This window comes from Anolis carolinensis, unplaced genomic scaffold, assembly GCF_035594765.1.
Source record: "Anolis carolinensis isolate JA03-04 unplaced genomic scaffold, rAnoCar3.1.pri scaffold_13, whole genome shotgun sequence".
Taxonomy (NCBI): domain Eukaryota; kingdom Metazoa; phylum Chordata; class Lepidosauria; order Squamata; family Dactyloidae; genus Anolis; species Anolis carolinensis.
The window spans coordinates 5,980,455-6,008,338 of NW_026943824.1; the positions used below are offsets into that span (position 1 = coordinate 5,980,455).

The 27,884-nt window shown below is 42.1% G+C and overlaps 2 protein-coding genes across 5 annotated transcripts; one reads left to right on the forward strand and one right to left on the reverse strand.

The window, feature by feature from the left end:
- The first annotated feature begins 626 nt into the window (after window positions 1–626).
- mief2 (mitochondrial elongation factor 2) lies at window positions 627–9,942 on the forward strand. The gene is made up of 4 exons (XM_062964480.1): window positions 627–980; window positions 4,633–4,787; window positions 6,541–6,709; window positions 7,145–9,942. Exons 2-4 carry the CDS (start codon window positions 4,641–4,643, stop codon window positions 8,203–8,205), a joined length of 1,377 nt encoding a protein of 458 aa, XP_062820550.1. The 5' UTR covers window positions 627–980; window positions 4,633–4,640; the 3' UTR covers window positions 8,206–9,942.
- An 845-nt stretch (window positions 9,943–10,787) lies between these two features.
- top3a (DNA topoisomerase III alpha) lies at window positions 10,788–27,792 on the reverse strand. 4 transcript variants are annotated; one of them, XM_003228302.4, is made up of 20 exons: window positions 27,525–27,792; window positions 25,713–25,863; window positions 25,124–25,183; window positions 24,925–24,998; window positions 24,673–24,748; window positions 24,336–24,444; window positions 24,018–24,161; window positions 23,427–23,597; window positions 23,091–23,191; window positions 22,928–23,002; window positions 22,289–22,371; window positions 21,781–21,988; window positions 20,558–20,743; window positions 20,288–20,417; window positions 18,108–18,221; window positions 17,561–17,726; window positions 16,281–16,424; window positions 14,133–14,255; window positions 12,940–13,604; window positions 10,788–11,790 (listed from the first exon to the last, which is right to left on the reverse strand). In XM_003228302.4, the coding sequence occupies exons 2-20, from the start codon at window positions 25,809–25,811 to the stop codon at window positions 11,618–11,620; spliced, it is 2,901 nt and encodes a 966-aa protein (XP_003228350.3). In that variant the 5' UTR covers window positions 25,812–25,863; window positions 27,525–27,792; the 3' UTR covers window positions 10,788–11,617. The 4 variants fall into 4 exon arrangements, with proteins under 4 accessions (XP_003228350.3, XP_008120111.2, XP_008120112.2 ...); XM_008121904.3 differs by having other exon boundaries at window positions 25,713–25,962; XM_008121905.3 differs by lacking the exon at window positions 25,124–25,183 and having other exon boundaries at window positions 25,713–25,962.
- Window positions 27,793–27,884: the final 92 nt, after the last annotated feature.

Sequence of the window (27,884 nt, forward strand, 5' to 3'; positions counted from 1 at the left end):
GCTGCCACTCAAGCTTCGCGCCACGCCTACACTTGCTCTTTCCAGGCAGAGGAAAAGGCGAGGGGTGTCGCCTTATTTGCATACCGCTGCCACTCAAGCCCCGCGCCACGCCTACACCCGCTTTTTCCAGGCAGAGGAAAAGGCAAAGGGCGTGGCCTTGTTTGTATACCGCTGCCACTCAAGCTTCGCGCCACGCCTACACCCGCTCTTTCCAGGCAGAGGAAAAGGCGAGGGGTGTCGCCTTATTTACATACCGCTGCCACTCAAGCCCCGCGCCACGCCTACACCCGCGCTTTCCAGGCAGAGGAAAAGGCGAGGGGCGTGGCCTTGTTTACATACCGCTGCCACTCAAGCCCTGCGCCACGCCTACACCCGCTCTTTCCAGGCAGAGGAAAAGGCGAGGGGTGTCGCCTTATTTGCATACCGCTGCCACTCAAGCCCCGCGCCACGCCTACACCCGCTCTTTCCAGGCAGAGGAAAAGGCAAAGGGCGTGGCCTTATTTGCATACCGCCTGCCACTCAAGCCGTTCGCTCCGCCCACTCGAAAGGACGGCTAAACTCTCCCTCTTCCTTTCTTTAGGACTTCAATCCCCAGACTTCCCGGCTCTAAACCAACGTGACTGAGACTTCTGGGAATTGGAGTCCAAAACTGCTTTTGGAAACGTCATAAAGCGCGCCTCTCCGAGGAGCACTGTGGCTTTAAGGGCCAGGCCCCGCCTCCTCTCAACCTACGCACGTCAAAGGGAACCGAGAGCAGGAAGCAGAGGCTCGGCGTTCGGTTCCAGGATGGAACGTTGAGGCGCGGCGGCGCGCTCCCATTGGCTGCTGCCCCCAACGTTCTATCCGCCTGACCTTGGCGCACGCGTGTCCGCTGAACGTGTGAACCCCGCTTTTCGGGTTTCCTGACACGCATCAGCTCGCAGCTCCTGGGGTTGGACAGGAAGGCCTGAGGGGAAGCCAGGGGCGTCTTCCACCCCGGGGTAAGTAGGCCCCTTTTCCTTTGGGCCGGTTTTCTATATCTATATCTTCATGGGTCAAGTAGTTCCTGAAGCTGTGTTGGTTCAGCCTCATGGGTCTTAAGAGTATTTGGGTATAGGGTATTATATTATTATATTATAATATATATATTATTATTATTATTATTATTTGAAACACAACAAGATGAGTCCACAGCAGACACTCTGCTGGCTGTTGTACTGGATCACACGCCGGACATAATAATAATAATAATAATAATAATAATAATAATAATAATAATAATAATAATATGTTAAATCTACTGTGCACGTTCATCTCTGAAACTGTTGGGGATTATTATCATCAAATATAAGAAACCTTTCAGGTTTCTTGTGCATTCTAGTCCCTGAAACTATCCTGGTTCAGATCCATAGGATTTATGATTAGTAGTAGTAGTAGTAGAAAATATAAATTATTTTTGTTAGTACATAGTAGTAGTAGTAGTAAATATAAAGTGGTATTATTTTTATTAGTAGTAGTATCAGTAGTAGTAGTAAACAGAAGATGGTATTTTTATTATAGAAGTAGTATCAGTAGTGAATATCTTGGTTAATAAGGAGGGATTAAGGAAACGCCTATTAAACATCAAATTAGATTATGATTTTACAAATTAAGCACCAAAACATCATGTTATACAACAAATTTGACAGAAAAAGTAGTTCAATATGCAGTAATGTTATGTTGTAATTACCGTATTTATGAATTTAGCACCAAAATATCAGGATATATTGAAAACATTGACTACAAAAATGGCTTGAATAATCCAGAACCTTGGATAAGCGAGTTTTGGATAAGTGAGACTACTGTATTATTCATTTCTGGGAACTTTGAGCCTTGTAGTTCTTTAGAATGCGGCACAGAGATAAGACGAAGTTGCAATTCCGAAACTTCCTGCTTCAAGGGGAAACAACAGCAAAACGTTACACAACATTTCGCTTAATAGGAAGGAAGAAAAATGCTGGTCTGTTGTCCATTTTTGCCTGAAAAGGACTGGGATACATTCGAGAAAGGTTTAATGCTCAGCTATAAAATAATAATAATAATAATAATAATAATAATAATAATAATAATAATACATCACACAGCACACAGTCCTAAACACTTGGGAAGTGTTCGATTTGTGATACAAAATCCAGCATCTATATCTCGTTTGCTATGTCTTTGTGTCAATAATAATAATAATGATAATAATAATAATACATCACACAGTCCTAAACACTTGGGAAGTGTTCGACTCGTGATTTTGTGATACGAAATCCAGCATCTATATCTCGTTTGCTGTGTCTTTGTGCCAATAATAATAATACAGTAGAGTCTCACTTATCCAAGCCTCGCTTATCCAAGGTTCCGGATTATCCAAGACATTTTTGTAGTCAATGTTTTCAATACATCGTGATATTTTGGTGCTAAATTCGTAAATACAGTAATTACAACATAACATTACTGCATATTGAACTACTTGTTCTGTCAAATTTGTTGTATAACGTGATGCTTTGGTGCTTAATTTGTAAAATCATAACCTAATTTGTTTAATAGGCTTTTCCTTAATCCCTCCTTATTATCCAAGATTTTCGCTTATCCAAGGTTTTGCTGGCATGTTTAGCTTGGATAAGTGAGACTCTACAATAATAATAATAATAATAATAATAATAATAATAATACATCACACCGTCCTAAACGCTTGGGAAGTGTTCGACTTGTGATTTTGTAATACAAATTCCAGCATCTATATCTCGTTTGCTGTGTCTTTGTGTCAATAATAATAATAATATAATAATACATCACACAGTCCTAAATGCTTGGTAAGTATTCGACTTGTGATTTTGTGATACGAAATCCAGCATCTATTTATCTTTTGCTGTGTCTTTGTGTCAACAACAGCAACAACAACAACAACAATAATAGTAATAATACATCACACAATCCTAAATGCTTGGGAAGTGTTTGACTTGTGATTTTGTGATACGAAATCCAGCATCTATATCTCGTTTGCTATGTCTTTGTGCCAATAATGATAATAATATAATAATACATCACACAGTCCTAAACGCTTGGCAAGTGTTCAACTTGTGATTTTGTGATACGAAATCCAGCATCTATCTATCTTTTGCTGTGTCTTTGTGTCAACAACAGCAACAACAACAACAACAACAATAATAGTAATAATACATCACACAATCCTAAATGCTTGGGAAGTGTTTGACTTGTGATTTTGTGATACGAAATCCAGCATCTATATCTCGTTTGCTATGTCTTTGTGCCAATAATGATAATAATATAATAATACATCACACAGTCCTAAACGCTTGGCAAGTGTTCAACTTGTGATTTTGTGATACGAAATCCAGCATCTAGATCTCGTTTGCTGTGTCTTTGTGCCAATAATAATAATACATCACACAGTCCTAAATGCTTGGTAAGTATTCGACTTGTGATTTTGTGATACGAAATCCAGCATCTATCTATCTTTTGCTGTGTCTTTGTGTCAACAACAGCAACAACAACAACAACAACAATAATAGTAATAATACATCACACAATCCTAAATGCTTGGGAAGTGTTTGACTTGTGATTTTGTGATACGAAATCCAGCATCTATATCTCGTTTGCTATGTCTTTGTGCCAATAATGATAATAATATAATAATACATCACACAGTCCTAAACGCTTGGCAAGTGTTCAACTTGTGATTTTGTGATACGAAATCCAGCATCTAGATCTCGTTTGCTGTGTCTTTGTGCCAATAATAATAATACATCACACAGTCTTAAACGCTTGGGAAGTGTTCGATTTGTGGTTTTGTGATACGAAATCCAGCATCTATATCTGTTTACTGTGTCTTTGTGTCAATAATAATAATAATAATACATCACACAGTCCTAAATGCTTGGGAAGTGTTCGACTTGTGATTTTGTGATACGAAATCCAGCATCTATATCTCGTTTGCTGTGTCTTTGTGTCAATAATAATAATAATAATAGTAATAATCAATGATAATAACTTATACCCCACCCTCTCTCCCTGAAGGAACTCAGAAAAAAAGACAAGCCAAGTCCTTTTTCAGAAACTGGGCCTTAGAGTCCTTGAATATGTTTTGAATCTATGAATCCAGGATGGATCATGGTGTTCAAATACTCAGGAAGGGAGCCAGCCATTGCATTCAAATACCAATGGAGTCATTGCCTCTGTATTTTGCCATCCGTTCCCATAACAAGAATATAATAATAATAGCTCCTAAGGCATATTGGGCGTTATGTGACTCATAAAGTGTCAATGAACTGAAGTAGGCAGGGAATCGAAGCAAGGAGAGCCACTGTTGTTGATTTGTCTAGGTTTTGCATGTTGATATATATAAGGCATGGGCAAACTTTGGCCCTCTGGGTGTTTTGGACTTCAACTCCCACCATTCCTAACGGCCTCAGGACCCTTCCTTTTCACCCCCAGCCGCTTAAGCGGCTGGGGGTGAAAAGGAAAGGGCCTGAGGCCGTTAGGAATGGTGGGAGTTGAAGTCCAAAACACCCGGAGGGCCAAAATCTGCCCAGGCCTGATCTATACATGCAAATAAATATTAATTCCATAGCCTCTAATTGTATCATTTCCCCTTTTATTCATCAGGTGGGACGATGGCGGACTTTGGAGCCAAGCAGGGGAAGAGGCGAGACGACAGAGGCCTGGGCGGCCTCGTGGACTTCCTTTTGGCCAACGCCAGGGTGGTCCTTGGGGTCAGTGGAGCAGCCATCCTGGCCATCGCGACCCTGGCGGTCAAGAGGGTGAGGCCGGCTAGTCCTTTCCATACAGTTAGATAGCCTTGTCTGAACGTATTTTAGTAAAGGTTTTCCCCTGACATTAAGCCCAGTCGTGTCCGACTCTGGGGGTTGGTGCTCATCTCCATTTCTAAGCCGAAGAGCCGGCGTTGTCCTTAGACACCTCCAAGGTCATGACTGCATGGAGTGCCTTTACCTTCCCATCGAAGCGGTACCTATTGATCTACTCACATTTACATGTTTTCGAACTATGTTGGCGGAAGCTGGGGCTAACAGCGGGCGCTCACTCCACCCCCCGGATTCAAACTGCTGACCTTTTGGTCAGCAGTCCTGCTGGCACAAAGGTTTAACCCATTGCGCCATTTGGGGCAATGTCAGTAAATGCATAGTACTTACTTTAAAGTACAGTATATACTTGAGTATAAGCTAACCTGAATATGGAGGATGATCCTGGAGGATGATGATGGGTTCTATAATAATAATAATTTTATTTTTATACCCCGCCCCATCTCCCCGAAGGGACTCGGGGTGGCTTACATGGGGCCAAGCCCAGGTCACAAACAATATAAAAACATAACAATAAAACAAGTCATAGGTCAAGATACAATAAATATACTATGATAAAATCCTGGGTCTGCTCTAAAAAAGAAAAAGTGCAATTAGTGTCAGATTCAATCAGGGTGAGGTAGATCCCAGAACTAATGTCCCGTTAAAAGTGCATAAACTAGGCTTACACTCAAGTATATACAGTACTTGTTATACCCCAGAAACTTCCTTTTTGTGGCTGCAACAAACTATGCTGAATTGGTCGAGACTCAATGAGATATTCATTGAAAAACTATAGCAAAATATGCTGCAGGATGTTCCTCCCACAAAAACAAAGTTTATGCAGTTTAATAAACTTTTCCCCTGTTTTTACTATAGAACCAATTAGGAAATTGCGTTGATTACCCAGGAAGACAAATTGTGTTACATATTGTAATAATACACCGTAAATCTATATATATAAAAGGGTAATGAAATTTTGGCCTAGGACAAAACAACAAAACTACACATCCCAGAAACACTAAACCTGGCAGCACAACCCCTCATCCATTCCTCTATGTTCATACAACAAAAAGAAAAGAAAAATAAAGTCCTAATTAGAGGGAGAGGAATAATTGTTTTTATCCAATTGCTGCCAGTTAGAAGGCTAAGCTCTGCCCACTTGGTCTCCTAGCAACCCACTCAGCCCAGGGGACAGGCAGAGTTAGGCCTCACTTAGGCCTCTTCCACACTGCCTATAAAATACAGATTATCTGATTTTAACTGGATTATATGGCAGTGTAGACTCAAGGCCCTTCCACACAGCTATATAACCCATTTATAACGGACTTAATGTAAGGTAAAACCTTTATCCTTTACCTTAACTACCACCAGTTCCTCAATACTTTATTTCCCATACCACCAGACTTCGCCACAGCAATGCGTGGCCGGGCACAGCTAGTAATACCTAAAAAGCCAGGGATGGCAAATGTAAATATGTGTGTTCCAAGTTCGTTCTATTCCCTTCCTTAGCAACGGCTCCCATTTGGGGTTTATTTTTACTCTCTCCTCTTGGCAGAAGATAAAACAGCTGGTGACATTCCCAGTCTGCTGAACTGCCCTGGCGTTGCTTGATAGAAAGCCCCACCTGTGCATAAAGGCATCCAAGAGACATCTCTTTAGACAGGAGGACCTATGGCTTCGTTAAATTATGGCCTCTTTTCTCCCTGGGCAGCTCATAGACAGGGCCACCAACCCTCCGGATGAGGACGACATCAAGGCCAAGCAGAAGTCCTTGGAAGAGAGCTGGGAGGAGCTGACCTTGATCAAATCGGTGTCCAAGGTGCAGCGGAGAGACCTCGATGAGCCCCTGCTGACCCCCGTCCTGAATGTGATCCCAAAAGGTCAGGACCCAAACCCTCCCTCTTCTTTGTCATCCAGGCCTAAGGTGCTCCTGAGGTCTAGCCACCCCATCCAGAGTTGAACTCCCAAAATCCCCGGAGGGCTGATGTTTACCAATGCCTGAACTAAAATGATGCTGGAAGACCTAGAATGGTATCTTCTCAAGGACTTGTCTCAATCTTCCCGGCAATTCTATGGTGGGCTTCCCCTGGAAGTTGCCCTACGATTGCATTGGAAGACTTCTCAAAGAATTTGAGAAGGTACCATTCTAGGTCCTTCAACAATGGTATGCATGGACCAGGAGGGAACTAATTTGATGGTGTTCAGTCATATCCATGGGTTTCAATTAACTGCAGTCCAGCCAGTAATGGATATGCAGCACCTTATAGTACTTCCACAACCACAAATAGGACTTTTCATGGTTCTCTCCTCTGCAGAACCCGGTGGCTGCCTCCTGTCCCTTGAAGCCTCCTCTCCAGTGGGATCGAGGCCTTTGCTGTGCCTCACACTTCAGGAGAAACTTCTCTCCTTCTACCAAGACCGCGTCTCCATCTCTGAAGCCAAAAAGGTTCTGGGGAAACAGTTGGCAGAAGACATCAGCACCGAGCTGCAGAACTTCCTGAAAAACAAGTCTCCGGACCTTCCCTTTGGGAGTGTGTTCCTGAGTGGCTGCCTTTGCGACGGCCTGGTCGGCCTCAACCGCTTGGAGGTCTCCTTGATGCTCCCTTTGGTTCTGGAGCCCAGTCTTTGGCGCTTGGTTCCTGGAGAGCAGACGGTGGTGAATGATCCCCGTTTTGGGATGGTTAAACGGACTTGTCTGGAGTACATCCCCCGTGGAAACAGCCCCTGGGACAGATTCATGGTCGGCGGGTATCTCTCGTCCAACGCAGTCAACGACACCCTCCGTAAGATCTTGGTGGCCTCCATCAACTGGCCGGTGATCGGCAGCATGTTGGAATGCACCATTCGGCCTTCAATGGCTCCCAAGGAGCTCAAACTCGAGGTGTTGCATGAACAGGTCCATCTGGACGTAACCCTTTGCCCAACGGTCAACGCTGGGGACCAAACTTTTGTTGCCGCAACCTTGGAAGAACCTGGAGAGAACCTCTGGGAACAGAGCTTCTATATGGCAGAGGTCTCCAAGCTTAAAGACCTGGATGCCTGCGATTCTGGCGTCCGGCAATGTTGCCTCAACATCCTGAAGGTCATCTTGGAAGACCATCCCTTCTGGAGCAGAGTGGGCACCGGTCCCTTGACTCACATCATCCTCCATCTGAGCCAAAAGGAATTGGACTGGTCTGAAGCCATGTTGGCCGAGAGGCTTCGGGATGTCCTGGAGGAGCTGGTCCAGTCCTTGGCCAAGGGCTTTCTCCCATGCTTTTTTGACAGCAAAGTGAACCTTCTCAGCCATCTTCTCCCCGAAGAGGTTGAAGAGATCGGATGCACCCTCTATGAGGCCTTGGCAGAGCCAGATCTGGCCACCGCATTCAATTTATAAATGAATGACTTGCAACGATGACAGCACTGTGGGAGTCAGGTGGCATGGACGATGCCTTTCTGTCGATTCCCCCAACAGCATTCTTTTGCACCTAATGAAATGTATTAACTTTAAAGAGGTTATAAACGGACCTGGCTTGGGAAGGACTTATTTCTAAACTCTGACATTAGCTCAGTATTGTGGCTCCTGTATCCTGTTCTTTTTCTCTGTAGAAACAACCATCCAAATGGGAAAAGGTTAAGGTTAGGTTGAAGAAAAACCCCAAAAGGGGTGGAATTGTGGGCATTTCGACCTGGTTCCCCTTCCACTGTGAAAACAAAGCCATTGGGGAACTTTAATTTGCAGAATCCTCAAAAATGACGATCGATCCCTATCTCAGTCTCAATCAGCTTCCAGAGGTCAGGGATTCTGGAAGTTGGCATCCAATGTATCTTTGGAGGCTGAAACTTTGAAATCTGACTACCTTTGCCTCCCTCTTCTTTATTTGTAACTATCAGGCATATTTGCTTTCATGCCCATTTGAGGTGGGAAAATGCACAGATTTTGGTAGAAATTCCACCATTTCTGCTAAACCTGTTTGTATTTTAAATTCCCATTAAGCCTGGGTATTCCAGACTAAGCAGCCCTGGGACCGGAGAATATAAGTCTTGCATATCAGAGACTGGATACATGCATTTCAGTTGGATACAAACTTTGCCCAGCTTTTTAGTTCAGGAAACGGCCCAATTTCGCACAGGGCGCACCTCTTCTCTACCTCAGGGGTCTGAAATTTCAATTCTTCATGTATTTTATCCTCATTGAGAGCAATGGGAATGTTAGTCAAGTGCCAAAAGGGAGGCTTGATGTTGGGTTATTTGTAGAAATTAGATGAATGGGAAGATTCAATGGATCCTCAAAGTCCAGATTGGTGTTGCAAAGTCTTTGAACCCTGTCTCAGCCTCCTCTGACTCTTAGCTGAGAAGGTCTCAGTTTCTTTGTTGAGTATTAGCTATACATACAAATGGTGTCCATCCCTTGCTGCTCTTTAAAGTTGCTGTGATAGATAACAAATCCAGGAGAGAATGCTCTTCTCTTTCGACTCTCACTTGGAACTCGTGATCTTGAGCAGCCGATTCAGATATATTTTGCACATATTTTGCACAATGTCTCTCTTTTCTGTATTGATCGGTTTCCAGAAGCAAAGCTAACCCTGTGATGATCCTTTCCTTATATTTCCTCTGAGCTTTTAATACGAAATCCCAGGGCATCTGGCTAGAAGCATCTTTTACAATGATTTAAAAAAAATTAAGTTGCTGATGTAGTGAAGTTGCTTGTCTAGAGAAAATAAATCAGCCATATAAACGACGGCAACTTTAAGGTAAGCTTTTATAAGTGAAGGGATTGCAGCAGAGCCTCCCAGTTGTTTGACTCCAGCTCCTATCTGCATATGATGAGGAATGATGGGAATTGTAGTTGTATCAATGTCAGGGGGTGGTGGATATAGTTGTTGCACATCCCTGTTGAAATGTATTTTTAATCCTAGCCAGCAATAATAGGATCATGTTGCCAAAATCATGCAAATGAATTGCTTTTGGGAACCAAATCTGTGGACACTGGACGCTTCTGGTGGATGTAATTTTTCTAAGAAGGATTGTATTAATGAGGGAAATACTGGTGCATTTTGGTTCCCTTACTTACAAAGACTGATGTTGGAAATGTGGATGAAAAATAAAGGAAAACAACATATTTGAAAGTTAATCTGGGTTTTGGAACAATCCTTTGTCTTCCTGCTTGAAATTAAAGGCCTGGGAAAAAATCACAAAATGCGTTCACCCGGGTCTTAATGGACTACGACACCCATCAGCCCCTTACCATACACAGCTAACCTTACTATACAGCCTCAAAAAGGGGGCTTGGCAACTTGGCAGAGCTGTGAAGAAAGAACCCTTGAATGAAAGTACAGTAGAGTCTCACTTATCCAACATAAACGGGCCGGCAGAACGTTTGATAAGCAAATATGTTGGATAAGGAGGGATTAAGGAAAAGCTTATTAAACATCAAATTAGGTTATGATTTTACAAATTAAGCACCAAAACATCATGTTAATTTGACAGAAAAAGTAGTTCAATACGAAATAATGCTATGTAGTAATTACTGTATTTACTGTGTTTATGAATTTAGCACCAAAATATCACGATTTATTGAAAACCTCAACTACAAAAATGCGTTGGATAAGCGAGTGTTGGATAAGTGAGACTCTACTGTAAGAGTAAGCATGGGACCTATATGTGGAGTTTCAATTATCCATACTTGAAAAATGGTCTTCCTAAGAATTTTTTTGAGTCTTCCAGGACAATTCTATGGTATCCTTCCCTAGTGTACAGTGCTGGAAGACCTAGTAAATTCCATCTCTAGGTCCTCCAGCACAACTTTATGGTATGCTGAGACAGGAATAGTGTTTGGTCTTATCCAGTCTGGCCATTACCCTTTGGATAATCTCAGTTTCACATTATCCCATGTAGATATGGCATGACTTTTCCTTCCCTATGGAAGACTCACTAACCTCAGGCCAAAGGCGGCCACATCTTTAACTCACACATAAGTCCGGCTAAAAAAATATTTTAATCTTAAAAGGACAAATACATTACCTAAATTGCCTAGGTACGAGGCAGCAGCAGCAGCGTCCTGAAGTCGAAAGGATGTGGCCACAATTCTATTTAAAGTGAGGTTAAACTGAGTAAATATATCAAAATATTCCTCCTCTTGTAAAAACAGCTGTTGTCAGGAGGGAAGTAATGTGTGTCCAGAAGAGATACAGGAAAGGCTGAGTACAGCTCAGTGCAGACGCTGGCAGTAGCAAAAATACTGTGAATATACTCCAAGGAAATCTCCAAAAAATGTACAAGAAGCTTCAGATCGCAGCTATGTTCCAGCAAATGTACAATGTGAAGTGGCTTTAATTTTGCCGCCTCCTCAGAGTATGCAGAAGTCAGAAAACCTCAGAATAATTTCTCTTGTCCATTCAAGTGTATTATTCAAGGCCAACCCAGAAACAAGGCACTTGCGGCTGAGTATTTCTGTCCAAAGCTCTCTCCAAAGTATTTGCCCCACTCCGAGGTGCAGCCATTCTATGATATAGACAGCTCTGAGGAAAGGGAAATATTTAACTGGAAGAAGAAGGGAGAGGTGTTGATTATTACATAGGAGGCATCTGTTATGGGGAGGGTGAAGTCCTTCTCAACTCAGTCCATAGTTTGATCGCACCGAGATGAAGAACACAGGCCTTGAGTTTACTCGGATTCTGGAAATCAGATCCAATCTTCTGAGAGCATTCTACAAAAGTCAAAAAGCTTGCAAAGGCTGGCAAACATGTTGTAGTGCATCCACTCTTTTCTCTCTCATCGTCCTGCAAGAATGCTTTGGGGTGTGATGGTCAGCGGTTCTGAGGACAGGTCTTCCTCGTGTGGCCTGGTTGGTGGCAGACCCCACAAGTCCGGGATCTCTTTGTTGTCGGGGCCCTCAGGCCGGGATCGCTGTCTGACCGCTTCGTTTTGGTTCCCAATCCCCTTGTGGTGCCTTCTCCCGTGAAGTGGCTGGAAGGGAAGCCTGGAAAGAAGGAAAAAGCACAGGCAGTCCCGGAGATATACCGTATATACTCGAATATAAGCCGACCTGAATATAAGCCGAGGCATCTAATTTTACCACAAAAAACTGAGAAATCATTGACTCAAGTATAAGCCAAAGGTGGGAAATTTCAGAAATAAAAATAGATACCAAAAAATTACATTAATTGAGGCATCCGTAGGTTAAATGTTTTTGAATATTTACATCATGCTCAAATTTAAGATAAGACTGTCTAACTCTGATTAAATCATTATTATCTTCTTCAATGTAAATGTGCTTATGTATCCTTTTAATAATAATAGAGTAAAATAATACATGTAATAATAATAATAAATACAGGAAAATAATACATGTAATAATAGAGTAAATAATAAATGTAATAATAAGATCAGAGTGAAATAATAAATGTATTAATAATAATAATAACAGAGTAAAATAAATGTAATAGTAGCAACAATAATAGAGTACAATAATAAATGTAATAATACCAATAATAATAGATAAAAATAATAAATGTATCATATATTCTCAAGTATAGTAAAGGTAAAGGTTTTCCCCTGACGTTAAGTCCAGTCGTGACCAACTCGGGGGGTTGGTGCTCATCTCCATTTCTAAGCCGAAGAGCCGGCTTTGTCCGTAGACACCTCCAAGTTCTTGTGGCCGGCATGACTGCATGGAGCACCGTTGACTTCCCTCTGGAGTGGTACCTATTGATCTACTCACATTGGCATGTTTTCGAACTGCTAGGTTGGCAGGAGCTGGGGCTAACAGCGGGCACTCATTCTGCTCCCAGGATTTGAACCTGGGACCTTTTGGTCCACAAGTCCAGCAGCTCAGCGCTTTAACACACTGTGCCATGAGTATAAGCTGGCCCAAATATAAGCCAACCAGGATCCTCACCCGAGTATAAGCCAAGGGGGTTTTTTTAGTCCTAAAAAAGGGCTGAAAAACTAGGCTTATACTCGAGTATATATAGTAAACGACTCATAGTTCAGAACAGGGCTAAGGCAACAAGAAGTGAAAGAAATCTATTATTGTTCTGTTGTATTCACCTTCATAGTAGGTGTAGTAATATAATAACAACGATACTGCTGTGCCCACCATCCACCATGAGGCCCCTTCTGCCCTTACCTGGCACCACGTTCTCGTCTGTCCACTGGAAAAAGCCACATTGCTGCTCCCGGGGCTTGGCACAAGTGTGGAACTGGCGCCCTTTGTTGGCCCCTTCACGCTGAACCGTCCTGGTGATGGCAGGTTGCCCACACTTGCAGACGGCTGTGCCGCCTCCTCCTCCTCCTTCGCTCCAGGAACGTGCGGCACCCCTTTCCCCTCTCTGTGAGGGATCAAAAGGTCCAAACCCACTGGGTACATTGGAAACCGCACTGTCGGGCTGCTGGTCGGCCCAGAGGAAGAAGCCGCAGCCCCCGGAACGGCATTTGTAGAACTGTCGGCCTTGGTTGGGGCCCTCCTTTCGGACAGTGAGGAACAGGGCTTCCTCTCCGCAGTTGCAGACCACCGCATTATTGTCCTCGGAGGCCGCAGTCCGATTTGGCCTGGAAGGAGGAGCGGAGACACCTTGGTGGTTGTTGCTGTTTCCAGTCATGTGGTTCAGGGAGTGGTTGGCCTGCAAAGGGCTGACCAAGCGGTTGGCCGGCTGAGAGGCGGGTCGGGGCGGCCCTTGGAGGTATCTCAAGTCCAGGACTTCCCTTAAGGTTTCGTCGCAGCCTCCGATGCAGCCGACAAACTCCAGGGGCATCATGGGAGGGAGGCCGCCCCGCTTGAACTTCAGCTTCAACCTAAAGGAAAGAGTGGTGGACTTTAGCATTCAACCATGTGCGTTGGACAGTGTTATTGGAACAATGGCACTCCCTTTGAGATCCACCCTGCACTTTGTAGGGACAGGTGGTGAGGGATGCTGGACACTAGAGTCCAACCACATCAGCAGGGCAAACTGTTGTCCATCATCCTTAAAGGTAAAGGTTTCCCCTGACGTTAAGTCCAGTCATGTCTGACTCTGGGGGTTGGTGCTCATCTGCATTTCTAAGCCGAAGAGCCAGCGTTGTCCATAGACACCTCCAAGGTCATGTGGCTGGCATGACTGCATGGAACGCTGTTACCTTCCCACCGGAGCGGTACCTATTGATCTACTCACATTTGCATGTTTTCGAACTGCTAGGTTGGCAGGAGCTGGGGCTAATAGTGGGCGCTCATCCCGCTCCCGGGATTTGAACCTGGGACCTTTTGGTCCGCAAGTTCAGCAGCTCAGCGCTTTAACACGCTTCACCACCGGGGCTCCATCATCCTTGCACTCCACAAATTCTCACCTGTGCACTGGATGCGGCCTACACACATCGCAAACGGAGTCATCTTTGCTGACCTCCAGCACTGAATCGGGAAACCAGACGGCCGATTTACAGGACGGATAGCCCAGGCAGCTGAGGTAAAACCTGAAAGAGGTTGAAGTTACGATTATTTCATAAAGCTGCAACATTAAACGTTTCAACAGGCACAAAGATCTCAGTCAATACAACATTCCATTTTGTATCAACTGAGATCTTCCAATGCACCATGCAAATTCTAATTAAGAGGGCGAACCTCCTAGGGGCCAGAGCTGTTCAACAATGGAATATGTTCCCCTAGAGATCATTTATTTATTTACTTACTTACTACATTTATATCCTGCTCTTCTCACCCTGAGGGGGACTCAGAGCAGCTTACAAATCAAATGTACATACAATATATGATTAGCATAGCACAATATAAGCACTAAATTATTATATTGTACTATATCATTATATGGTAATATTATTAGTAATATTACATTTAATATGTAATATATAATAATTATTATATTATTATTAGTATAATATTGTATTACATTATAATATTATCAATATTGTAAGTAGAGTCTCACTTATCCAACATAAACAGGCCAGCAGAACATTGGATAAGCGAATATGTTGGATAATAAGGAGAGATTAAGGAGAAGCCTATTAAACATCAAATTAGGTTATGATTTTACAAATTAAGCACCAAAACATCATGTTATACAACAAATTTGACAGAAAAAGTAGTTCAATATGCAGTAACGTTATGTAGTAATTACCGTATTTATGAATTTAGCATCAAAATATCACGATATACTGAAAACATTGACTACAAAAATGCCTTGGATAATCCAGAACGTTGGATAAGTGAGTGTTGGATAAGTGAGATTCTTTGAACCTTATTCATGATTTTAACATTTTATCTTGTACGTGGTTTTTATGACTTGTTTTTATGGTTTGATTATTGGTTTTATTGGTTTCTTGTCTTGTTTTTATTGTTCTATTCGGGCTTGGCCCCATGTAAGCCGCCCCAAGTCCCTTCGGAGAGATGGGGCGGGGTATAAGAATAAAATTATTATTATTATTATTATTATTATTATTATTATTATTATTATTAAGTGAGACTCTACTGTATATACAATATATTATATATTTATACATTATTGTATATTATATATATATATATGTATGTAAAATTAGAATAGCATGGTGCTATGGCACAGGAGACAAGATGGGGGCCGGGCTGTGGCGCAGCTGTTGAGCAGCTGCCTTAAATCACTCTGACCATGAGGTCATGAGTTCGAGGCCAGCCCGTGGCGGGGTGAGCACCCGTCAATTAAAAATAAAAAATAGCCCCTGCTCGTTGCTGACCTAGCAACCCGAAAGATAGTTGCATCTATCAAGTAGGAGATAAGGTACCACTTATAAAGTGGGAGGCAAGATTAACTAATTTACGACCTGGAATGAGGAAGTGCCGTCAGTATGGATGATGAAGCAGCTGCTCCCCCCTGTGGCCAGAATCGAACATCCCCTCAGAAGAACGTTAACTTGCCTCTGCGTGTGTCTCTCAGTCTCTGTTTGACATTGAATGTTTGCCCTTTGTGTGTTATAATGTGATCCGCCCTGAGTCCCCTTCGGGGTGAGAAGGGCGGAATATAAATACTGTAAATAAATAAATAAACTATTTGTAGTTTCTTCCTCTGAAGAAGTACAAGTAGAGGCTGGATGACCATCTGTCAGGGGTGCCTTGACTGTGTTCCTGCCTGGAAGAATATGGGTTGGACTGAATTACTTCTAGAGTCCATATCAAAGCCTACGAGTCTATGATCATTCATTCATTATAAGCACCGAGAGTCCAGTGGCTTCTTCCTTCTCTGGAGGTTTTGAAGTAGAGGCCGAACGGATGACTATCTGTCGGGAGGGCAGATAGTGGAGTGGACTAGATGACCTTTAGGGTCCCTTCTAACTGTAGGATTCTGTGATTCTATGATTTCATGAGGTTGCATGGCCAGCTGACGGAAGGGCTTTGGTTGTGTCCTCCTGCCTGGTAGAAGGGGGCTGGACTGGATGGCCTTTGGGAGTCTCTTCCAACTGTAGGATTCTATCCTTGCTCTCATATAAACACATGCATTCAGACACACTGACCCGCCGCTCTTCTTGGTTTTCAAGACCATGTCGCTGTTGCACTGGGGGCACTTCCTCACGGGGTCCGGCAGGGCGGGGTAGATTTCTTCCTCCTGGGTGAGAGGAGCCCCTTGCCCAAAATACTGAGCCAGGGCCTCATCCAGCCTGCAAAGGAAGTCAGAAAAAGTAGTGCTTGCTAGTAAGTTTCCTTCATCCAATGTGTTCTCCCATTTCACAGATGAACAGCCAAGGCTCAAAACGAGCCCATGGGGAGAAAGGGACTTTGAATCCTCGTTTCCACCTATTACTTCCACCTTTACTCCCACCAGAATTTTGTTCTAAGCCAGTGATGGGCAACCTTTTGCACTTGTTGTGTTGAAATTCGTCAAAAAACCTAGCATGACTTGGGTGGTGTGTCACTTTGAGAAAAAAAAACCCATAATTTCGCATATGTATAGTTTAAATAACAAAAATGTATAATTGTAATACAGTAGAGTCTCACTTATACAACATAAACGGGCCAGCAGAATGTTGGATAAGCTAATACGTTGGATAATAAGGAGGGGTTAAGAAAAAGCCTATTAAACATCACATTAGGCTATGATTTGACAAATTAAGCACCAAAACATGTTATATAACAAATTTGACAGAAAAAGTAGTTCAATATGCAGTAATGCTAAGTAGTAATTACTGTATTTATGAATTTAGCACCAAAATATCATGATGTATTGAAAACATTGACTACAAAAATGCATTGGATAATCCAGAACGTTGGATAAGCGAGTGTTGGATAAGTGAGACTCTACTGTATATAACTGTATTTAATAAATCAAAAACTATTTACTACCATGATTTCCATGTACAACAATCCATGGTACTTCTTGCCTTTTAAGCTTCACAAAGTTTCCACACTGATTTCTCTCTATTCTAGTTTCAATATAGTCATGAATAATGAATAATATAATAGTAATAATATGATATTATACTACAATAATAATAGAATAATAGAATGATATAATTATAATATATAAAATATATAAAATATATTAATAGGATAATATAATAATAGGATATAATAATAATCTATCTATATATAAATGTACTGTTCATTTGTAGGACGGAGTAAACAAAAAAACAACTGGATGAAAGGACACCAAATTTGGCCAGAAAACATTTAACAACCCAAGAGGTGATCACCGCGTGTCAGCAAAAATGGCTAGACATGTCAGTGCTGACACGCGTGTCATAGGTTCACCATCACTGTTCTAAGCCATGGGACACCAGGTGCTCCCAATCCTCACTTCTTTGCTTTCTGCACAGCCTCAATAAAGACCCGCTTGTACTTCTGGACCTGCTCCCGCAGCACAACCGCCTTGCCCTTCTTCCCTTCGCAGATAAGCTTCAGGTCGTGCTCGAGTTCAGCTCGGAGGTCCGGCTTGGACATTTCGTAGCCCATGGAGTCATAGCCTGGAGAGGGGAGCAAAGGAGAGGAGGACCCCATTAAACCAAATCTGATGCTTACCAAGGCAACTGAAGTGGATTCATTCTACAGCACAGATGCACCCCAAGGTTTTCTTACCATTGCTGGAAGCTTTGGTGCTCTAACACAATTGTTTTTAAAGAAGGAATACGACATGCAGCAACTGTAATGCACACCTTTTGGTGCCAGATGATAAAGAGAGCACTTTTGGTTGCTGTGCATTACATTCAGCAGCAAATACTTTGTTTTGGTTTTAGGGTTTTGAAAATTGAGCTGCGCATTAGATTTGAGTGTTCAAGAAACACGAAGAAATACAATCGTTGTTTCTCAACCTGCCCAAATTCAGCCAGAAAGGTCCCATATCTTACCTTCGACCAGCCCCATGCCCAGTTCCCCTGGGACGAACCTCTGGTCCGGAGTGAGCCCCACATACATGCGCGACTTGATGGTCTCGATGTGTTCAGCATGAGTGGCGTCCGTCCCTGAAAATAATGGCAATCCATCAGTATTTTGTTATTTCCCGCTGCCGTAGATGACGGGATGGTGGCAGTGAGAAGATCTGGGTAGATCTTGCTATGGGGTCACCTTAAGTCAGGCAGAGTACAACAACAGTTTCCAGACTAACATTCATTCGTCTAGGTTGCTGTGAGCTTTCCAGGCTGTATGACCATATTCCGAAAGCATTTTTCCTGATGTTTCACCCACAGTCAAAGCACCCCTGACAGATGGGCATCTAGCCTCTATTTAAAAGCATCCAAAGAAGGAGTTTGACCAGACACTGAGGCAGAGAGTTCCACTGCTGAACACAGGAAGTTCTTCCTAATGTTCAGGTGGAATCTCCTTTCTTTTCATTTGAATCCATGGCTCCACTGACTCCTAGTCTTCAGGGCTGCAGAAAACAAGCCTGCTCCCTATTTTTATTGATTTTAACTACAGTAGAGTCTCACTTATCCAAGCTTCACTTATCTCATGTTCTGTATTATCCAACGCAGTCTGCCTTTTAGTAGTCAATGTTTTTGTAGTAAATGTTGCAATGTTTTGATGCTAAATTAATAAATACAGTAATTACTACATAACATTACCGTGTATTGAACTGCTTTTTCTGTCAATTTGTTGTAAAACATGATGTTTTGGTGCTTAAGGTGCTTAAGTTTAAGGTTCTCCCCATGACCTTATAGCACCTTAACTTCCTTCATGTTTACAAGTTTCACTCAGTGCACTTTGCCCAGTTCATTTTATGATTTTATTGCTGTGTTTTAACATATGTCTTACAATGATTGTGATTTTATTTTACGCCTTTTAATTTTATTTGTGTGTTTTTGTATTTGATACCACTGTATGCTTGTTTTATATCTGTAAGCCGCCCCGAGTCTCTGGGGAGATGGTGGCAGGGTATAAAAATAAAATTATTAATTATTATTATTATTATTATTATTATGTAAAATCATAATGTAATTTTATGTTTAACAGGCTTTTTCTTAATCCCTGATTAATATCCAACATTTTCGCTTATCCAATGTTCTGCTGGCCCGTTTATATTGGATAAGTGAGACTCTACTGTATATATTTTAATATGTCAAGTCGTTAATGCTATTTTTACATTTGTCTGCTTTGTGTTTTTAAATTTACATATTATACGGTTTCAGTCTCCTTTAGTTGAGAGAAGCAGGATATAAATACATAGAATAATGATAACGACGACGACAACAAATGTGGAAGCCTAACCTGTATTAATTTCAATACTATCGTATATACTCGAGTATAAGCCGACCCGAATATAAGCCTAATTTTACCACAAAAAAAACTGGGAAAACATTGACTCCAGTATAAGCCGAGGGTGGGAAATTTCAGAAATAAAAACAGATACCAATAAAATTACATTAATTGAGGCATCAGTAGGTCAAATGTTTTTGAATATTTACATCAAGTTCAAATTTAAGATAAGATTGTCCAACTCTGATGAAATCATTATTCTCATCTTCTTCAATGTAAACGTGCTTATGTATCCTTTTAATAATAATAGAGTAAAATAATACATGTAAAAATAATAATAATAATAAATTCAGGAAAATAATACATGTAATAATAAATAGAGTAAAATAATAAATGCAATAATAATAATAAGATCAGAGTGAAATAATAAATATATTAATAATAATAATAGAGTAAAATAAATGTAATAGTAGCAACAATAATAGAGAAAAATAATAAATGTATTAATACCAATAATAATAGAGAAAAATAATAAATGTACCAAATATTCTCGAGTATAAGCTGACCCAAATATAAGCCAACCAGGACCCTCACCCAAGTATAAGCTGAGGGGGGCTTTTTCAGTCTTAAAAAGAGGGCTGAAAAACTAGGCTTATACTCGAGTATATACAGTAATTTCAAAGAGATACATTTTTCACTACTGAAACATCCAAGTGAGTTGTGAAAAAATGTTACATGATGAGGATGCAAACTGGAGGTCTTTTTCTAGATTTAGACCACCAAATTCCTATAAGATCAGTATACCCCAGGATACAGACTGTATTATAGCACTGACCAATGCCATGTTTCTCCATCAGGGAAATGAGGTCGGCTTCTGTCAGCAACTGGGGTGGACTAGTCTCCCCCTCGACCATCTCCACAGTAGAGGGCTGGAAGCGTGACCCTTTCTCATAAACCGGGATCACCTGCGGAGTATTGTGCAGGAGGAGAAGAAGGAGTGAGGGAACAGCCTACAAAAGCCCAGAAACTGGCTGGCAGTTATTCAATCCCAACAAGGCCGAAAGAATTTCGTTCTGCTGAGGCACCAAGGACAAAAAGCCCTCACCTTGTCGCTCCACTTCTCGTAAGGGTAGACCTCCAAATAATTTCTGGCCAGGATCATCAAGCCATGGGCCACGAAGCGTTCATTCGCCACGTCAATCTCCACCGTCGTCTCCTGGCCCTTTGCGTCTTGTGAGCAGCAGGCCAGAAAGTGCCGCACAATGAACTCGTAGAGCCGCTGGTCGTTCCCCTAAATGAAAAACGTAACAAGAATGAAGGATAAATGGAGGAAAGCAGAGTTATCAGTTTGATAGTGGAACGTTGGGGTTAGAAATGAAGACATATGAAGACAGTTTCATTTCTAGAAATTGTGTTTGGCAGGATTTTCAACACTTCTGTTCTCAAATAGACTAAGAAAAGGGTGAACAATATCCAAAATTAAAAATTAAAAAGGTAAAGGTTTCCCCTGACTTTAAGTCCAGTCGTGACAGACTCTGTGGGTTGGTGCTCATCTCCATTTCTAAGCCGAAGAGCCGGCGTTGTCCGTAGACACTTCCAAGTTCATGTGGCCATTGGCATGACTGCATGGAGCGCTGTTTCCTTCCCACCGGAGCGGTACCTATTGATCTACTCACATTGGCATGTTTTCGAACTGCTAGGTTGGCAGGAGCTGGGGCTAACAGCAGGCGCTCATTCCGCTCCTGGGATTTGCACCTGGGACCTTCTGGTCCGCAAGTTCAGCAGCTCAGCGCTTTAACACACTGTGCCACCAGGGACTCCCAAAATGAAAAATACACCCTGTCTTATCCACTTGTTTTTACCCTGAAATTGTAGCCAGGTGGATAGGTTTAACAATAACAACAACAATAATGCAGTTAATTTGTTACCAATCTCTCCCAATGGCTTGACAAAGTCAACAAAGTCAAAACAAAAAAACATAAAATATATACAAAAAAATACATGCATCAAAACACATCATTATAAAAACATACACCATACACCACAATTAACTTACAAGCTATACCAATATACAGCAATTTAAAAATTCATTAGAATCAAACATCAGTATGACATGGGTCCATTAGTATAGTACAAAAATACTGTATTTGACCCAATTCACTGAAACTCTTGGCTAATCTTATATCTCACCCCCTTCACTGTTTTTTTCATCTTCTTAATTGATAATAACAATAATAATGCTTTTACTTCTTTCCCGCCTCTCCTCATGGCCTCTGAATGACTCCTTGCCCTGTATCTGATGCTGCCACCAAAGAAAGACCGTCTCACCTGCAAATTGGTGGCGTGTTTTGTGGGGTGGATGGGGGGGTGGGCCTGGTCAGACTTGGTTCCGCTCCGGGGGGTCGGCCCACCTTGGTCCAGAATCCTTTGCGCAAAGGCGCCCCAGCGAGGGTCCGGTGTCTGGAGCTGCACCAGGTTGGGGAGGTTTAAGTCTTTTGGGAAAATGTTGGTTTCTGTTCGAGGATAACTTATATACCTAAAAACAAACAAACCCAAAACTGAGAAACTTTTTTTATAAATCCTAAATGTACAAACATGAAACAAATCTAGAATCAGTGCCGTAAAAGATATATTTCCATTAGTTAAAGGGGGGATATTGAAATTCAAACTCAAAACAGTGACAAGTATGACACTAAAAGGCTTTCATCAGAATAAATCACCTACTTGTGATCCTTCTTAGTCACTGATTTCTCATTATGGCTGTTTTTGAAAAGAAGACCAACTGAAAGAGGATTTATTTTATGCAAGTTGAACCCATTAAAAATGATATTTTCACCCCTGAGTGTAGAGCTTCTCAGCAATTTTCATTGTCTCCTTGGCATTTATTTTCAGTTTGCGGGAAGCCAGTTTCTCGAGTTCCTGGAACCAGATAAAGATGAGAACAAAATATGGTTGATCACTGAATTGTCAACAGTATTATACCCGCAAACCACTCTAGAAACTATAACAGTATGTAACATAATTTGAAAATTGTTCTGTTCCTGGTTTGAAAGTGGATTAATCAATCAATACAGTAGAGTCTCACTTATCCAACACTCACTTATCCAACGTTCTGGATTATCCAACGCATTTTTGTAGTCAATGTTTTCAATACATTGTGATATTTTGGTACTAAATTCGTAAATACAGTAATTACTACATAGCATTAATGTTTAATGAACTACTTTTTCAGTCAAATTTGTTGCATAACATGATGTTTTGGTGCTTAATTTGTAAAATCATAACCTATTTTGATGTTTAATAGGTCTTTCCTTAATGCCTCCTTATTATCCAACATATTCGCTTATCCAACGTTCTGCCGGCCCGTTTATGTTGGGTAAGTGAGACTCTACTGTATAGGGTGCATGGGTTAAATGCTTTTCTGGGAACTCTTCCACAATTATTGACTTTTAGGGTCGCCTTTTCCTCAACTCACCACAGTATCCAGAGGCAAGGGTCTCCATTTGCTTTTTGGTCTGCTCCCAACTTCCACAACGGTGGCCAATGGATCCTGACGACAACAAGAAAGAGAAAGCACATACCCTTCAATTACCTTGGAAAGTCAAACAGAGTAGTGAGTGGGCTGTGTGTTTTATTACCTCCATGCACATCTGGTAAAGGATGAGGCATGCTGTGTGGTTGAAGAGGCGGTTCCTCTTCCAGCTGAAGTCCACGGTGCCCTCTTCGTGGTCATGTGTCACTGCAAAGAGGAAGGAGGCCGCTTTTGAAATGGAGAGTCAATGAGGTCCCATGCAACAGTACTTCATGTGCAGTGGAGGAGGTTGGGAACAAAGGAAGGAAGATTCCGCTCAACTGGATACGCAAATTACATTGAGGGATAAAAACTCCTAGGTCAGGCATGGGCAAACTTTGGCCCTCCGTGTGTTTTGGACTTCAACTCCCACAATTCCTAACAGCCAGTAAGCAACAAATACCTTTAATTTTGTAGAAGGTCTCAGCCACAAATGCCTGGATGGCTTTGAATCTTTCCACCACAAAGCCCAGGGTTGGGAACTGGCAGCTTCCGTAGCTGATCAGCTGCTCTGCCAGAACCTCCGGAAAAATCTTCTGGAGTCTCATGGTCTGAAATCGGGTGAAGGCAGCACCTGATTAAAGAGGACAGATAATAAAATATTAATAATACAGCTATGCTTGTCAAGTGTGGGAAATGAGCATCTTTGGTCCTGGAATAATAAAGGATGACTGTTATGTGGGAAGTAAGTGAAACTTGTGCAATTTGTCTATAGCTGTTTTGCTAACAATGTCACAGAAGGCCCATACACTGTAGGTTACATTTTGCATGGATCCAACAACAAAAGGCAACACTGGGGGAGGAAAATGTTCTATTCTGTTGCACAAATGCAGCAAAAGATGTTTCAGATTCCTTCCTAGTGTCTCATTTGCAACACTGCACAAGGCAGGGAGAGGGGAAAGTGCTTACTGTTAGGAATTGTGGGAGTTGAAGTCCAAAACACCTGGAAGGCTGTAGTTTGCCCATGCCTGCTATAAACTAACCCCATTCTTACCTATTCTGAGATCCAGCTCTTGCCGGACGTCCACAGCATCGTTTACATTCTGATCAGGCTGAGTGAGGTTCTCGCAGGCGGTTCTTATGGCGTGAGGCGTGATCTCAGAGAAGCGGGCACGGAAAACCTGAAGGCTTGGCTTCACTGTCCAGAGAGAGAGAAATTTGAGGCAGGTTTTAAGCTGAGAAAGCAGTTGCATGAACAGAGCAACACAAAATGGGTTGCAGCACGGAAGGCTCCATGATTCCTGTTCCATAGGATTGCTTTAGAATCACAAAGGATGGCAAACCATTTTACATATCAAGAGCCGCCACATACCTGCCTTGCAAACGTCAATGACTTCAAAGCCGATGTTCTCCCCTTCGCGATCGCAATCGGTCCAAATCACCAGCGCCTGGCATTGCTGCACTTCCCGCTCCAGAGTTCGCTGGAAAGATTCATGGGGGGAAATGAGAAAAGGATGCAACCACATTTGCGAAACTCTTCAGATGTCAACAAAGATTTGGGAGTCCAAACAAGAGACCTGTCTCATTTCATGGAAAAAAACCCCTCCTATCTTATCCAATCCTATCCCACTCACTCACTGAAGAGTGTTATCCTTAAGTTAAGCTGTTTTTATTACAAAACCTGCAGAAAGCCTTGTAGCAAAACTCACCTTGATGTCCAAGTAGTTTTCAGGGCAGAACTTCTCAATTTCAGCATCAAAGAGGACAAGTGGGTTGCAGCTGTGCCTGATGGAAAAGAAATGACAGCAAGGCGTCAGGTAAAGAGATGGCAGATGCTCCCATGGCTTGCAAGTGTCCAACATGTCTGCTAATGGACACAGTTCTGTCAGTGCTTTCTCCTGTACAAAATCTCAACCTACGATTATGAAACTATGATTACCCTCAGATCTGCTAGTCCTCACCATTTTCGAAACGGCAGCTTGAAATCATGAGCCAGCAAGTGTCCCGACACAGACGTCATCACTACGGTTACATTCTGCAGGAGACAAAACAATGTTCCCTTCTATAATGTTGATTTAACGCTTTCTGATAGTGTGTTCATGTATAATGATGAACTGACAGAGAGGGGGAAAAGAACATGAAGGACTGTTTGACACATACCTGACCAAGCAGGTGATATTGGCATTCATAGATTTTGTTGAATTTAGAAAACCCTTCTCTCTAAGAAGGAAAAGAAGAAGGAACAATTCCCATGCATTAAAAACTGCTGATTCTTAACAAATTACATCAATACATAAGGAAAGCAAATAAATATCCTGAACAGATGCATCACAGACACTTTTAAGGGTGGGGTTACAATGTTTAGAGTAGAATTTTAGATCATAAATATAGTTACTTTTCATATAGAAGTCAGTGCAATATTGAGATGTAATGTTGGAGTAAAACACTGGGAAAGCAGGGTTCAAATTCCCACTCAGCCATGGAAACCTATCGAATCACTTCAAGCAAGTCACACTCTCTCAGACTCAAAAGCGAACCCTCTCTGAAGAAATTTTAGGGTTTTAGAGACGCTCGTGGCGGGGTGTGTGTGTGTGTGTGTGTGCAAGGGCCATAAAAAGGTTGGGAACCACTGCTATAGAGGCACCAGTCTGCATATCCATGTTTGTGATCCTATTATGCCCACAAGCTTTTGAGAGCAAGCCTTTCATTCAAAGAAATAAGTTATGAATGCATTGTCATACTCTCCTACCCTTCGCATCCTGCTGTTGGAAAGGATGTCTGCGATCCCCCGAGCCGCATCGTTTTTCTCTGCCACACAGAGAACCTTTTGGATGTTCCGGAATGTCATGTCCCCCTCAGCAGACTGACAGAAGCAACGTTTCCAGGAGCGGGAGATCAACCTGACTCCATAACGGACAAAGAGCAGAGATGAAGGGATCATCCTGAGAGCCGGGCCCAAGTCCCAGCCGGCCAAGACATAGCGGAGCCGTTGTTAAAAGCTGCAGAAACGCCAGATAGACAGATCCATTTATTATGAATTTCAAGGGCAACCAGAACGTTCTTCTTCATCACAAGGCCACCAACAGGCTACTCCCACCATACTGATACAGAACAAGATTCCTAGTCCTAAAATTGTGCAATTAAAACAGTTTCAGGATGTATTCACTTCCAGGGAATCCTTTACAGGCAGTCCCTGACTTACATACAATTTATAGTTATGAAGACAACTGGAAGTGAGAGATATCTACTCCTAGGAAGGGAAATCCACTCCTGAAAGAGTTACTAGCATGGGCTTTAGTTCCAATCCATGTTTCCACAACAAACCAAATTTTTCAAAATCCAATTATCACAGGGACAGAAAGTGAGGTGGAATCTTCTAAAGAGGGGCACAGAGAGGGATGTTAGCCCTTCCCTATGCTATCCAAACTCCAAACCCTGGCCAGAGTTACACTTCAAAAATGTACCTATTCCAACTTATATACAAATTAATTTTGAGAACAAACCTACAGCATACTTTCTCTTCTCCTGCTATATGTGTGTGTGTGTGTGTGTGTGTGTATGTGTGAGAGAGAGATGTATTTACAAAAGAAGATCCCCTTAGAATGCACTCGACCTCAAATGTCAGGCTTTATTTTATCCAACAACCAAAATATTTATCAATGTACAAAAACAAGCTTGTGTCTACCTCCCGTTCAGTTCCAGTCTCCTTCCCCTGCTTTCTTCTCATTCATTCATCTTCTTTACATAACCTTTAATCTCCTGGTAAAGCCTTCAAATATCAGATGTTAACCTACTGACAAAAGCAGGCTTTTCCGTGCCCCTTATAACTCGCAAACCCTGAAATATGGTACTTTTCATTCTCCTGCTATTGAAGTATATGTATTATTGACGAAAGCAGGCTTTTCCATGCCCCTTATAACTCGCAAACCCTGAAATATGGTACTTTTCATTCTCCTGCTATTGAAGTATATGTATTATTGACGAAAGCAGGCTTTTCTGTGCCCCTTATAACTTGCAAACCCTGAAATATAGTACTTTTTATTCTCCTGCTATTGAAGTACAGTAGAGTCTCACTTATTCAAGCTAAACGGGCCGGCAGAATCTTGGATAAGCAAATATCTTGGATAATAAGGAGGGATGTCCTGCTTCTTGCAGGGGGTTGGACTGGATGGCCTGTGAGGTCTCTTCCAACTCTACGATTCAATGATTCTATGATTAAGAAAACAGCCTATTAAACATCAAAATAGGTTATGATTTTACAAATTAAGCACCAAAACATGTTATACAACAAATTTGACAGAAAAAGTAGTTCAATACGCTGTAGTGTTATGTTATAATTACTGTATTTACGAATTTAGCACCGAAATATCATAATATATTGAAAACATTGACTACAAAAATGGTTTGGATTATCCAGAAGCTTGGACAAGCGAGACTCTACTGTATATGTATTATTGACGAAAGCAGGCTTTTCTGTGCCTTATCTTATAACCCCCCACACCTCAAAATATTGTACTTTTTATTACAGAAATATTACAGAGATATACATATATATATTTACCAAAATGAGCTTTCCCTGCTCCCTTCAGCTTCCAAGGCCACTGGACTGGATCCCTCCCTCTTCTGCCTCCACAGGTTCTCCTTTGGGGCCTGGTCCCTTTTGGGGACGTTGAGAGCCTTCCTAAATTAAGGCCAGGCCCAATTCAATGTCTCCTCCTTCTCCTTCTCCGCGCGCTTTTCTTGCTCTCTTCGCTTTCCTTCTCCACAGACAGATTTCCCGCTTCTCTGCCGTATTCCGCGCCGGCTCAGCTGTCGTACACACGTGGAGGGAAAAGCGGTTTGTTTACCTTCGCCTCTCGCTTGCTTTACGGCTCCAGGGAGTTTCGGCGTCAGCTGCGTCAGCCGCGTCACCACCGCGGAG